This window comes from Mirounga leonina, unplaced genomic scaffold, assembly GCF_011800145.1.
Source record: "Mirounga leonina isolate KUSES-001 unplaced genomic scaffold, KU_Mleo_1.0 Mir_507, whole genome shotgun sequence".
Taxonomy (NCBI): domain Eukaryota; kingdom Metazoa; phylum Chordata; class Mammalia; order Carnivora; family Phocidae; genus Mirounga; species Mirounga leonina.
In genome coordinates this window covers 160,262-173,113 of record NW_023270789.1, presented here as the reverse complement: position 1 = coordinate 173,113, position 12,852 = coordinate 160,262, and the positions used below count along the sequence as shown (strand labels likewise).

At 42.5% G+C, this 12,852-nt stretch overlaps 1 protein-coding gene and 1 long non-coding RNA gene across 3 annotated transcripts in view; one reads left to right on the top strand and one right to left on the bottom strand.

The window, feature by feature from the left end:
- The window catches only part of PDE4DIP (phosphodiesterase 4D interacting protein), a 206,436-nt gene that overhangs the window by 51,755 nt on the left and 141,829 nt on the right, over window positions 1-12,852 (top strand). For both annotated transcript variants that reach the window (XM_034990166.1, XM_034990164.1), the window contains exons 2-3: window positions 1,163-1,218; window positions 4,192-4,343. In XM_034990166.1, the coding sequence (XP_034846057.1) occupies window positions 1,163-1,218; window positions 4,192-4,343 (208 nt within the window). The remainder of the gene's footprint in view (window positions 1-1,162; window positions 1,219-4,191; window positions 4,344-12,852) is intronic.
- LOC118000450 overlaps window positions 1-12,852 on the bottom strand; it is a 31,031-nt gene that overhangs the window by 11,854 nt on the left and 6,325 nt on the right. The gene's annotated exons all lie outside the window — the stretch shown is intronic.

The window sequence follows — 12,852 nt, the reverse complement described above, 5'->3', positions numbered from 1 at the left end:
TTGCCTACTGAAAATTGCAATCCCTTCCTCTTCCCTGTACCTCCAGCACTCCCTCTCCCCATTCCCTACTTCAATGTTTTATAGTACTTGTCCCCAATTACTCTACATAGTTTACTTATTTGTTTCCCCTTTTTGTAAGTTCCACGAGTGCAGGCATTTCCGTCTGTTTTATTCACTGCTATATTCGTGGTGCTTAAAACAGTGCCTAAAAACATAGTAGGTGCTTAACAAGTATTTGTTGAATACGTTTTGAAAAAAATTTTCCCTTCTTTGCTACGGATGGTGACTTTCACTGTGCTAGACAAACACACCTCTTGCTACCGAACCGTGGTATTTTTAACATTACCATTAACAGACTTTATCTGGTTTCCAATTTTTCTTTTTTTTTTTAAGATTTTATTTATTTATTTGAGAGAGAATGAGATAGAGAGAGAGAGAGCATGAGAATGGGGAGAGTCAGAGGGAGAAACAGACTTTCTGCTGAGCAGGGAGCCCGATCCGGGACTCCAGGATCATGACCTGAGCCGAAGGCAGTCGCTTAACCAACTGAGCCACCCAGGCGCCTCTGGTTTCCAAGGTGCCAAGTTTTCTGAGTCAGCTCTACTTCCTACACATATCTTGAGCTTTTTTGCTTATCTCCATCTCCACTGTATTTTATCTTAGTTAAAACCATCACAACTTCTTGCTTTTCCCATCCATTTCTTTTCCCCCCACACTGGCCCACTCAGCAGCCAGAATCATCTGTTTAAAATCTTAATCTGGTCATTTACCATTCACTCCCTCATTTAAAATCCTTCCATGGTTTCCCACTGCCCTTCACATAAAACTCAATCTCCTTACCCCATCACACAAGGTCCTGCATGGTCGGGTGACAAAACTGGTTTTCTCTGTTCTTCTAACAGATTGACTTCCTCCCCGACTTGGGGTCTTTGCTGTTCCCTCATGATGGAATTGTTTGTTCAGTACTTACTGAGGATGGGAACCCTTCCTGTGGCATTTGTGTTTGTATCTCCAACACTTAACACTGCCCTTGATATATAGTAGGAGCTTAATGAATACTTGTGGAGAAATAAAACAGAACATAGGTGTCTCACTGCCCCAGGGATGGGGGGACCATGTGGGGAGGCATCCCGTTAATTAACAATATGTTTTCTTTCCACAGAGATTATTTTGCAGAGGATGAAGGGGAGATGGTACCTAGAACAAGTCATGCGGCAGGTAAGGAGGCTGTGGGCCTTACCTTGATAAATTCTTGAGTGCTTGCTGATCATAATTCCCATAAATTATGGCCCCTTTAAAGTCATCATGGCAATAGTCTCTGAATTTCCAGACTTGCACATACCACTGTAGCATATAATTTCCCACCTTCCCAGCACAGTGCAGTAAATCATAATTGAAATACTTATGTGAACTCTTCATGCTTTTGACGATTCTGTAATTGCAAGGTTTAAGGCACTTGTAAAAAGATTAAGATAGATTCTGCCACTCAAACGAAATCTCTACTCGTATACCATTAAAATGTACAATAGTAGTGTCAGCCTCATAAGTGAGATTAAGTGAGAGAAGCTCTTACTTAGTACAGAGTTTATCGAGGAATAAGCACCCGGTAAATATTATTATTATTAATGTATTCATAATAATATCGTATCATTACTGAACTAACATTAGCCAGGGAGCTACCTGAATTATGAAACCAAAGTGAAGATCGTTCTCTTCTGGGGAGCATTTTGCATAAAAACTTTTAATCACGTAAGGGTTCTACTTACTTTGCTGAGTGATTTGCCTTTTTCATACGAGCCTTGAAGCACAAATGGTTCATATGCACAACATGGAAAAGGTTTTAATTTGAATGTGTTGAGGATTTCAGAGTCACTTAAAATTAGCATTTGTAACTGTGTATGCTAAGTCTACAAATTCCAAGGGTCTGCCATACTTATTTTGAACATCAGGATCCTCCATTTTGAGGTAAAGATCAAAGGGCTCGGGCAAAAATGGAAGGGTAGGGATGATACCTACTACAGGCAAGATATTAGGTTGAGTACTTTCATTTTTTATTTCCTTTAATTCACACAGAAGCTCTGTGAGGTAAGTATTGCTATTCCCATTTTTACCGAGGCAATGAGGCTCAGCCAAATTAAGAGATTTGCCTTGGGGTCGCCTGGGTGGCTCAGTCGGTTAAGCCTCTGCCTTCAGCTCAGGTCATGATCCTGGGGTCCTGGGATTGAGCCCCCCTCCCATCCCCTGCTCAGCAGGGAGCCTGCTTCTTTCTCCCTCTCCTCCCTACTGTGCTCTCTCACTATCTCTGCCTCTCTGTCTCTCTCTCAAAAAAAGAAATAAAATCTTTAAAAAAAAAAGAGATTTGCCTAAATTCCCACAATTTGCAAGTGGTCAGGATTCATATCCAAGCTTCAAAGGCTCGTTTCCTTCTATCACATCCCACTAATCTAACTATAATGTATTGTTCTGTTTCATCAAATCGCCTTCCATTCAATAGCCTATTTAATTTTGCCTAAATGTGGGAGAAATAATTCTTTCCAATTTCTGTTTAGTAAAGCATTTGCATTTACTTAGAAGTAATCAGAATATCAACAGAACAGGTGCAACATTACTGTAATTATTATTAATTTGCAATCACAGAGTGGTATACAATTAACAGAACAACAATTATTTCATACAAGCTGAATGAAAGACAACTGAATATGGAAAAAATACCACCTCTATCCATAACTAATTTGTGCTGTGCACCAATAAAACTTGCTTGAAATTTCTGTTCTAATTTAAACCCCTATCTTCTACCAGGCAAGGTTCATGGCTTTTGAAAATATACTATTAAGGACAGGGCTGTCAAAAGACACGCCTGATACTGTGTTAATTTTACACAAATGAAGACACTGTATAGTGTGCAGTTTAAAAACAAATCATACGGCCTTACATTTCAACGTTTTTTTCTTTGAAACCAGTGGCGTAATGAGGAGTTAAATACTTTTAGACAAGAAAAATAAAAGCTACATTGGAATCATCCTATTTCTCATGACTATTTTCTTCTTCGTCATATTTTATCTTCTGCATTTTCCCCCTTACCATCATCTTCCTGATCCTTTTTGTCTTCCTCCTCTTTTTCTTTCTTTTCTTAGCAGAGACAAAAGTCTGAGTTGACGGCAATATCTGGAGACTTCTTCTTGTGCTCATTCTGGCAAGTTTGCAGAAAGAAAAGGAAGGAGGGAAGGAGGGATATTTGCTCCCATCCCATGGCTTGCCTTTTCATTATTAATGGTTTCCTTTGTGAGTCGAAGCTTTTTAGTTTGATGTAGCCCCACTTGTTTATTTTTGCTCTTGGTGCCCGCGCATATATGGTCAATTGATTTTTGACAAAGGAGACCAGAATGTACAAGGAAGGAAGGAAAGAGGAAAGAAAAAAAAAGGAAGGGATGGAAAAAGCATAGGATGACATTTTACCCCTTAGCTCCTTTGTCCATAAGTGTATGTCGAGTTAATTTTTCCTCAGTGAGGCACAGAGTGACCCAGAGCCCCTTTTGCTCTTACTTATACTGATGCTGTCTATGGAGCTCAGTGGATTGTAATGGCTGTCATTCTTTCAGACTTAAAAAAAAAAAATGCTCAGTAATGAAGGGTCATTGATTCCTCTGTCAACCAAGAAAAGATGTATTTTTCTACATCTACTACCTGTCTCTACAACCCTAAGCCCACCTCAGTCTGATGTCTCCAAAGGCTAGAGAAAGAGACTCCACTTCTTGATGAAGTAGCAGGAGCATCATATCACAAAGGGGCACAGACATAAACCAGTGCGTTTCACTGGGGACCACTATTTTTTTTTTTTTAAAGATTTTATCTATTTGACAGAGAGAGAGCGTGCGCACAAGCAGGGGGAGCGGCAGGCAGAGGGAGAAGCAGGCTCCCTCAGCAGGGAGCCTGATGTGGGGCTTGATCCCAGGGCCCTGGGATCATGACCTGAGCTGAAGGCAGATGCTTAACCACCTGAGCCACCCAGGCACCCCACTGGGGACCATTATTAATATGGTCAACCACAGGCTACTTTATGTGAACTGTTTCCATGTGGCCCAGAATTGGTTTATATTTTGTGGGAACCAAATTCTGCTGGAATGTGCCAGTTAGAATGATCATAGTGCTACTGTTACATAAAATGTTTTTGTCGTTCTGTTTCACTGGCAGCTTTTCTTAGTGACACTAAAGATCGAGGCCCTCCAGTGCAATCACAGATCTGGAGAAGTGGTGAAAAGACCCTCTTTGGACAGACGCCGTCCTTGAGAGCATTTGAAAAACCCCCTCAGGTGCAGACCCAGGCTCTTCGAGACTTTGAGAAGGTAGGTCATGTGGATGGAAAATCGTGTTATCCTGATTAGAAGGAGCACCATGGGATAGTGATGTCTCAGAAAAATATGACTCATGGCTTAGTTTGTGGGCATTCTTACCATAATGATGTCTCTTTTAAGAGTATATTAAGAGTGTATGTGTCCCGATAAATGTATGCGCTGAGCACTCTGGTTCATGGACAATTGCCTGTACCAATGATTCTGTCTTTCCATTTTTACCCCTGGTTTACTTCTTGAATAAATTAGGAAGTTTTGTTGTTGTTTTTTAGAGAGAGAGAGAGTGGGAGGGGGCCCAGAGGGAGAGAGAGGATCTTAAGCAGGCTCCATACCCAGCATAGAGCCCAATGCAGGGCTCTCTCTCATTACCCTGAGATCATGACCTGAGCTGATAACAAGAGTTGGGGGACACCTGGGTGGCTCAGTTGGTTGAGTGTCTGCCTTTGGTTCAGGTCATGATCCCAAGGTCCCAGGATCGAGTCCCACATCAGGCTCCTTGCTCAGCGGAGCGCCTGCTTCTCCCTCTGCCTGCCGGTCCCCCTGCTTGTGTGCGTGCTCTCTCTCTGACAAATAAATAAATAAATAAAATATTTTAAAAAAAAAGAGTTGGACCCTTAACCAACTAAGCCACCCAGGTGCCCAAATAAAGAAGTTTAAATGGCACCCTGAAAATCTGAAACTAGACCATAGTGGGCCCAGGAGACCTAGTCAGCTGTCTTTATTTTCTCAGTGGCTGGCTTGGACCACTCTAGATATCTGGATACTGTCTGCAGTATAAGGTGGCCTCAGCCACAACCATTTTCTTTCAAAAAGAATCTGGCATTGTTGCTTGAAACTTCTGATTGAACTCTTGAAGTACTCTGTCTTGATATGTTTATCCTTAGATTTGGCCAAGAGCCAAATTACTGATAATGTAATACAAGTCCCCACCTCCCTGTGCCCTGGATTGATCCCAGGAAGTCTGTACAATAGAACCTGTCTACTGGGATTTTATGGCCTGGAAAGAGCACCCAGGATTTCTTACATCCCAGTATGCTAAAAAAAGAAGTAGCTCTTTGGTGCCCCCTGGGGTTGCCCACAGACTGTGTGGACTGAGGACTGAGACCCTCAGATAGTGGCATCCTTTCATTCTTGGATTGATATCTTTGACATAATATAATGAAATTCCACGTTCAAAAAAGAGTGAATAAAGTGGTGTTGACATGGGGTTACCCCGTCTTCCCTCAACTTGTGAATAGAAATGTTTCACGAGGACCTAATGTACATCCTACCAGATAGTCCTGTGGACAAAGAACGTGCTCCATATAAACTGGCTGAGAATTAAACAGCCTACTCTTAGTGTTGCTATTTTTGGGGTTGGGTTTTTTTTCTTTACTCAGAGTTGTCATGGATACTGTTGTGGGGTTTTTTTTGATTGTTTGTTTGTTTTTAAGACAGAGAGCTTGCAGGAGTATTAAGTGGTTTTGAAGACTAAACCTCTGAACAGCTATATGGTGCTGGTGGTGGGAAGAGGGGATGCTAACAACCCCTCCTCTTTTTTTCACCCTTTGCATCTGCTGCCGTGCAGAACGGGTGAGCAGAGCCACAGTGCTCCTCAACGTGGTGCAGGGTGCTCTCTGAGAGTCTGCAGATGTGTTCCTTTTGGTCCAGAGGTGATTTGTAACAGAGAAGTGAGGGAGTCACCTCCGCTGATGGAACGAGTGGCCAGAGGGAGCGGGGCGGGGGGGCTGGGCAGAAGGAAATAATCTGAGTTGGACCCCAAGCAGAGGTCAGCTCACTTGGAAGGCCGCACCTGAGAAGAAGTCCTTCTCTCTGCAGCCTGGTCTAAGATATCGGCTTGGTCCTCAATTCTCAGGGCCGGGAACCACTCACAGCAACCAAGAGAGGACACAGAGAAAAAGCCAGCGAGGGATATTTCACGTCTCTCCCCACTGTGTGTCAAGTAATAAATAAATAACAATGAGGCGACCACACACTTCTTTGTCAGAAAGGTGGTTGCCAGGGCTTATAGAAATTGTGTCATAGACTTTATGCACCATGATCATAAACCCTGACAGGCTGTTGGGTCAGAACGATTTTCTTTTTCTTTTCTTTTCTTTTCTTTTTTTTAAAATTTATTTGACAGGGAGAGACACAGCAAGAGAGGGAACACAAGCAGGGGGAGTGGAAGAGGGAGAAGCAGGCTTCCCGCAGAGCAGGGAACCTGATGTGGGACTCGATCCCAGGACCCTGGGACCATGACCTGAGCCGAAGGCAGACACTTAACGACTGAGCCACCCAGGCACCCCAAGAATGATTTTCACATACATACTCCTTGCCGTGTGCTTTCTCATGGGTCGCTCCCACCCACACACACCCCCTCCCTCCCGCATATCTGGGATGAGTGAGACCAGAGCAGCACGCGGATGATGAGCCAGCAAACGCCAGGCACTTTCTATGTGCCAGGGGCTACTCCAAGCGTGTGCATGACTATCTCATGTAATGCTCACCACGACCCTGTGAAGAAACAGAACTACCATCCCAATTTACAAGTGAGGAAATAAAGGCACAAAGAGGAGCAAAGGAACTAACCCAATGTCCCCTAATATGGGCCTAAAAAACTCCTTATTTTTGTGACCTAAAAGAGTGAGTCCTTTCTAGGCTGGGGGGCTCCCCTGGGAAAAGTATGGTGGTGTCAGGACTGGAACCATTAATACCTCCTACTTAGCTGAATGGAGTGTGGTGCTGTCTTCTCTAAGGATACTGTAAATCTCCTTTATTTCCCTATAGTTTCCATCACATGCTTTTTGCTCCATTAATTCTGAACTGCTTGCAAGTTGAAGCTGTTTCATCTTTCTGAGTTTTTGTTCTGGTGGTCCCCTCTACCCAGAATACCTTTTCTCTCCTATTCCCTACCTGCCAGCCTACTCATCCTTCAAGTTGCAGCTCAAGCACCATTTCCTTTTTTGGGGGGTGGGGGGTGGGGGGAAAGGGTGCCTTCCCTGATTCTCCAATCTCAAAATATGACCCTGACTATAAGCTCCTCAAGGGCAGAAAACACCTCTTGTTCATGCTTTTCTACTTTCTAGCATTTAGTATAATGCCAGTATGTAGTAAGTGCTCAGTAAATGCTCATCACCTAAACTAAACTTGTTGGATTTAGATTTGGATTTCCCCTGCCCTATTTTCCTCCAGCCAATTCTAGTGAATTTGTGTTTCCCCCAGCCTCCACTCAGTAGTCACTGGATGTATTCACAGTAAATTGCCTTGTTCTAAGGAGGATAATTGTGTATTAATTGATTGGTTAGGATAGGAAACTGAAAAGTCAAGAAAAGTATGCTTGTTTTTAATGATGAGTTTAAAAGAAGACAATTTTTCACCTAAACTGGGATGATAAAATTATAAATGTAGAGTAAAAGACCTTTTCTAATATCTGACTGGACTTTTTAAGATCATAATAGTAGCTAATAATAATAAATAATATTTATCCAGTGTTTATTATATACTAGGCACCTTTTTAGATGCTTAACATATTTTATTTTAGCTGTTTTTCAGTTCATTTTCCTAACTGATGAGATAGGTATTATTATATCCATTAGGCCTGTGAGGAGACCAAGCTTCAAATAACTTGTGTAAAGCTGTGCAGGCATAAAGTGGCAGCCGGGATGACTCCAGTGATTCTCAACGTCCTTGGGAAATGAAAGGACCATTCAGAGAAGGAGAGGTTACATTGGTGGAATGTTTACAGTTTGGTTTTATAGATAGGATCAAAATGGCAGATCCTACACAAAATCCCTAAGGGGTGGAGGTCCGTGGCTGCAAGTTCTAGAGAGGGCCTCCACTGCCCTCTCCTGTTTACCCATTTTCTAATAATGTCATCTTTAACACGAAAAGGCCAGCAAAACCAGCTGCAGTGTTTGCTTTCTCGGGCAGTCTCAACACAACACAGTGATTCAGCCTGTTGAGGCCCCACCCACGCTGGCAAATTTTTCCACTTGGATCTTGAAGTCTGTGGGGAGGGAGGGGAGAAAAGAAAAAAGCCCTAAAAGGTTTTTTTTCTACCTTTATGGAGATCCAAGTTATCACAGTCGGGTTCCTATTCTAGATGAGGTGAATCTGGGCCTTGTCACTGCTGCTTTTAGGTCCAGCCATTCCCAGAGCCTCTCCAGGGTTTCTCTGTCCTTACGGCCTTGGGAAAGGAATGCTCCCGGTGAAGTGCACTCTCATCAAAAAAAAAATAGAAAAGAAAAGAAAAAACGACATCTATGCTCACCAAACCACAGTGCCCCAAGCATACTAGTTTTGTTTTCACTGGCGTCTTGAGACATTCAAAAAGCTGTTAGATGAACAAGTAAAGGCAGGGGCAATTCTAAACTTTGAGGGATCATAAGCACAGATATTTTTTTCCATTATTTATTTATTTATTTGAGAAAGATGGAAAGAGCCCGAGAGTGCCCAGGCCCTTGAACTGGAGGGGGGAGGGGCGGAGGGAAAGGGAGAGAGAGAATCTTAAGCAGCCTCCACGCCCAGCATGGAGCCCCCTGGAGGGCTCCATCTCATGACCCTGAGATCATGACCCGAGCCGAAATCAAGAGTGGAGGCTTAATCAACTGAGTCACCCAGGTGCCCCTCTTTTTCTTTTTTAAGATTTATTTATTTATTGGACAGAGCACAATCAGAGGGAGTGGCAGACAGAGGGAGAGGGACCCAGGCGCCCTTTTTTTGTTTTTTAAAGATTTTATTTTTAAGTAATCTCTACACCCAATATGGGGCTCAAACTCACACTGAGGTCAAGAGACATGTTCTACCGACTGAGCCAGCCAGGTGCCCTGATTCAGCTGAGCAAAAACCTCACTAAGTTAATATACCTTAGTGAGTGGGTGTAAGGAATGCAGAGAAATCTCAAGACTGGAGAAAGACACTCTCTCTGACAAATAAATAAATAATTTAAAAAAGGGGGGGGGTGGCTTAGTCAGTTAAGCGTCTGCCTTTTGCTCAGGTCATGATTCCAGTGTCCTTGGATTGGTCCCGTATCAGGCTCCTTGCTCAGTGGGGAGTCTACTTCTCCCTCTGTCTGCTGCTCCCCCTGCTTGTGCACACACACTCTCTCTCTCTCTCTCTGACAAATAAATAAATAAATAATTTTAAAGAGCGGGGAAAGACTGAGAGAAGCCAGGATGCAAGGCCTTGCAAATTGTGTAAAAGCTTTTAAGTGTTAACGGAGCTCAGTGGGGGAACTGCCAAAAGTTTGTGAACAGGGAGGTGACATGATCAGATTTTCCTTTTAGAAAATTCCCTTTGGCTTCTGCACGGACTCTGGGTTGGAGGAGGGAAGTCTAAGGCAGAGAGGGCAGTCAGGAGGCTATGGCAGGATTCTGGGCAACGGCTGGTGGTGCTGACAGTGTAGGAGTGGAAGAGATGGACAGATGAAAGAGAGAAGGAGAGTTCAGAAGCAGAGGTGACAGGGCTACGCTGTTGATTGGATGCAGAGCCAGGAAGGGAGAAGAAGCCCGAAGATGACCTCCCACCAATGCATCTCTCCATTCCTATCTCAGCTAGGCTGCCACTCTTGTAAACTTCCAAGTGCCTTGCACTTTTCCCTTTAACAATATGAGTTCTTTGTTCAAGGTCTGTCTTCTCTTTAGAATCTGAGCTCCATGATAGCAGGGACAGGGTTTGTCTCATTCATTACTAGATATAGTGATTAGTGTAGAACCTGGTACAGAGTGGGAAACCTCTTTCTTTTTTGTTGTGTTTTGGATGAATGAATGAGGCCAGGCTTTCTTGCTTGGGCAACTTCTAGGTGATGCCATCCTTTGAGAAAGGGAGAAACTAGAGTACGCAGGTGTAGTACTTCTATGATTATTAAAACAACAACAAAAGCCACTAAGAAGATTTTTATTTTGGGGAAAAAAAAAATAAGGAGATCCTTCCTGTTCTTGAAAAATTCTGACTCTAACTGGCAAGACAGTCAAACAGACAATTCCAGTAATAAGAGGGGTCCCCAATATGCTGTGGAAGCACTTGGGAGGGGCCCTTTTGGCTCTTACTAATAATGCTTTTATTAACATTCATATGCAAGACTTTGTGTGGACACAGGCTTTGGGTCAGATAGGCTTTCTTTACTAGGTAATATCTAAGTCAAGTCCCAAGGGCAAGTTGGAGATAGTCAAGTCAGAGCTGAGTGGGAGGTGAAGAACAATGACGTTCCAGGCTAATGCTGCCACCCATGAAAAGTCCTAGAGGCAGCAGAGAGCATAGTGAGTTCACAAATAGGCTTTTTGTCATGGCTGGAGCACTAGGGTGTTGATTGAGGTTCAAGTTGGCTGTGTCTCCTCCCACCCACCCCTCCTCATGGTCAAAGCCTTCTTGTTGTAGCCATGATCATTTATGGTATCACTGTGAACTCTTAGCTCTTATGCCTAGAGAGTCTTACTTGTGCCTTTGAAATCACCTTCTTTCCTAGAGAAGGTTGGAGAAAGGATTATTGAAAAGCTAGAAAAATAATTGAGGCCATAAACTGATATGTCACCCCCTGAATCCTAGAAGCTCAGCAAATAATCTGTCTGGGTTGAACCAGTTGTGAACAAAACACCAAGGCCTGCTGGTGTTGGTTGGGCCAAATGGATGGAGAAGTGAGTCTGGAGCCCAGGAGTCCTTGGGATCTCCCAGTATCAGTGCATTTCAGCTGTCCTCTCTGCCATGGAGCTCATTTCAGTGTCTCTGACAACACTATTTCTGGCTGGCCCATTTATTTTTGGTGTCCAGGGGAGTTGTTATTCATTTTATTTTGGTTTTATGTAGTTCACAGTGCTCTAATGTGATGGTGACCATGACACCTTGTTGTTCTAGGATCGGGGGTGGTGTGGGTGAATATCTATGGTGGGGGAAGACAGCAGGAACATCATCTGAATCTCTGTCCTTTATCCACATGATGCTCTTGCCAAAGATAGGGTTTATTTATCAACCTGATGTAGTAACTCTGTTGTTAGCTCTCTTGCCATCCGGTCAGTTATATCAAGAAAAGGCTGTTTAGATAATGGGTCTCAGTATGCTTCTGAATTTTAGGGGAGAAAATGGAATGATATTATTAATATTTTAGCATTTAAAAGACCGCAAACTTCAGGAATTAGTTGAAATTTTAGAAACAGAGTTTGAGAAGAAAGATTTGGTTTTTGTGGAACCCAAAAGAAAAAAGAAAAAAAGCCAGGTCTTTGTAACATTTGCAGTCTGCTCTCTGAGGCAGGCATCAATAGTTAACTTCTGGTAGACTGGGCAGAAACCCCGTGTGGAAATGAAAGTGAAAGCTGATGAGTGGAAAACTACTTTGATTGACTTTGATTGGCATTTTCCTTGTTAAAATGGTGTGCAAAAGTTATGCATGTTCTTCAGGATAGCCTAAAGAGTATGTTTTTCCTGTGTCAAAATACAAAGTGGATTATATGTTTTCTGTTTTATCTAAGGGTTATAACAAAACTTTAACTTGATAAGACATGGGAACCCATGAGTTTTTGATAGTGAGTGCTAGAGAGGATACTTCCTCAAGCCTTCATGTTAGGGCCCCATAATCTAAGAAGGATTAATATACATAACACTTAGAAATGATCAGTTCTAAACCATTTGCTTTTAACTGAGTTGAAGTGAACTGAACTTTGAATCTCGATCATTAAAAATCCTTTGTATGGCGCCTGGGTAGCTCAGTCGGTTAAGTGTCTGCCATGGAGACTCTCGGAGAATCTGAGCTCCTTGCTCAGCGGGGAGTCTGTTTCTCTCTCTGCCCCTCCTCCCACTCGTGCTCTCTCTCTCTCAAATAAATAAATAAAAAATCTTAAAAAAAAATCCTCTGTAAAAGGCAAAGGACTGAGCAATTCACCTCTCCCAGCTTGGGTTTCTTTCTTCTTCTTTTTTAAGTAATAGCTTTATTGAAATTTAATTTGCACTCAATGAAATTCACCCTTTTAAAGTGTACAATTCCATGATTTTAGTATATTCACTGAGTTGGGCAACAATTACCATTACCTAGTTAAACAACATTTTCATCTCCCCCCACAAAAAACCTCATACCTATTAGCAGTCACTCCCCATTCCCTCTCTCTCCAACCCCTGGAAACCATTCATCCACTCTCTGTCTCTGTGTATTTGCCTTTCTCAAACATTTCATATAAAGAATCATACAACATGTGACTTTTTGTGCCTGGCTTCTTTCACATTAGTATAATGTTTTCAAAGTTCATCCATGTTGTACGAGGTATCACTATTTCATTCCTTTTTATGGCTGAAAAATATTCCCTTGTATGGTTACACTCAACTTTCTTTCCATTCATCAGCTGATGGAGATTTGAGATGTTTCTATTTTTTTGGCTCTTACTAATAATGCTTTTATTAACATTCATATGCAAGACTTTGTGTGGACACACGCTTTCAATTTTCTGATGTATATAATGAGGAGTAGAATTGCTGGGTCAGATGGTAACTCTGTTTAACCTTTTGAGGTTCATCTTGAAAATGGGGAAAACTATGTTTT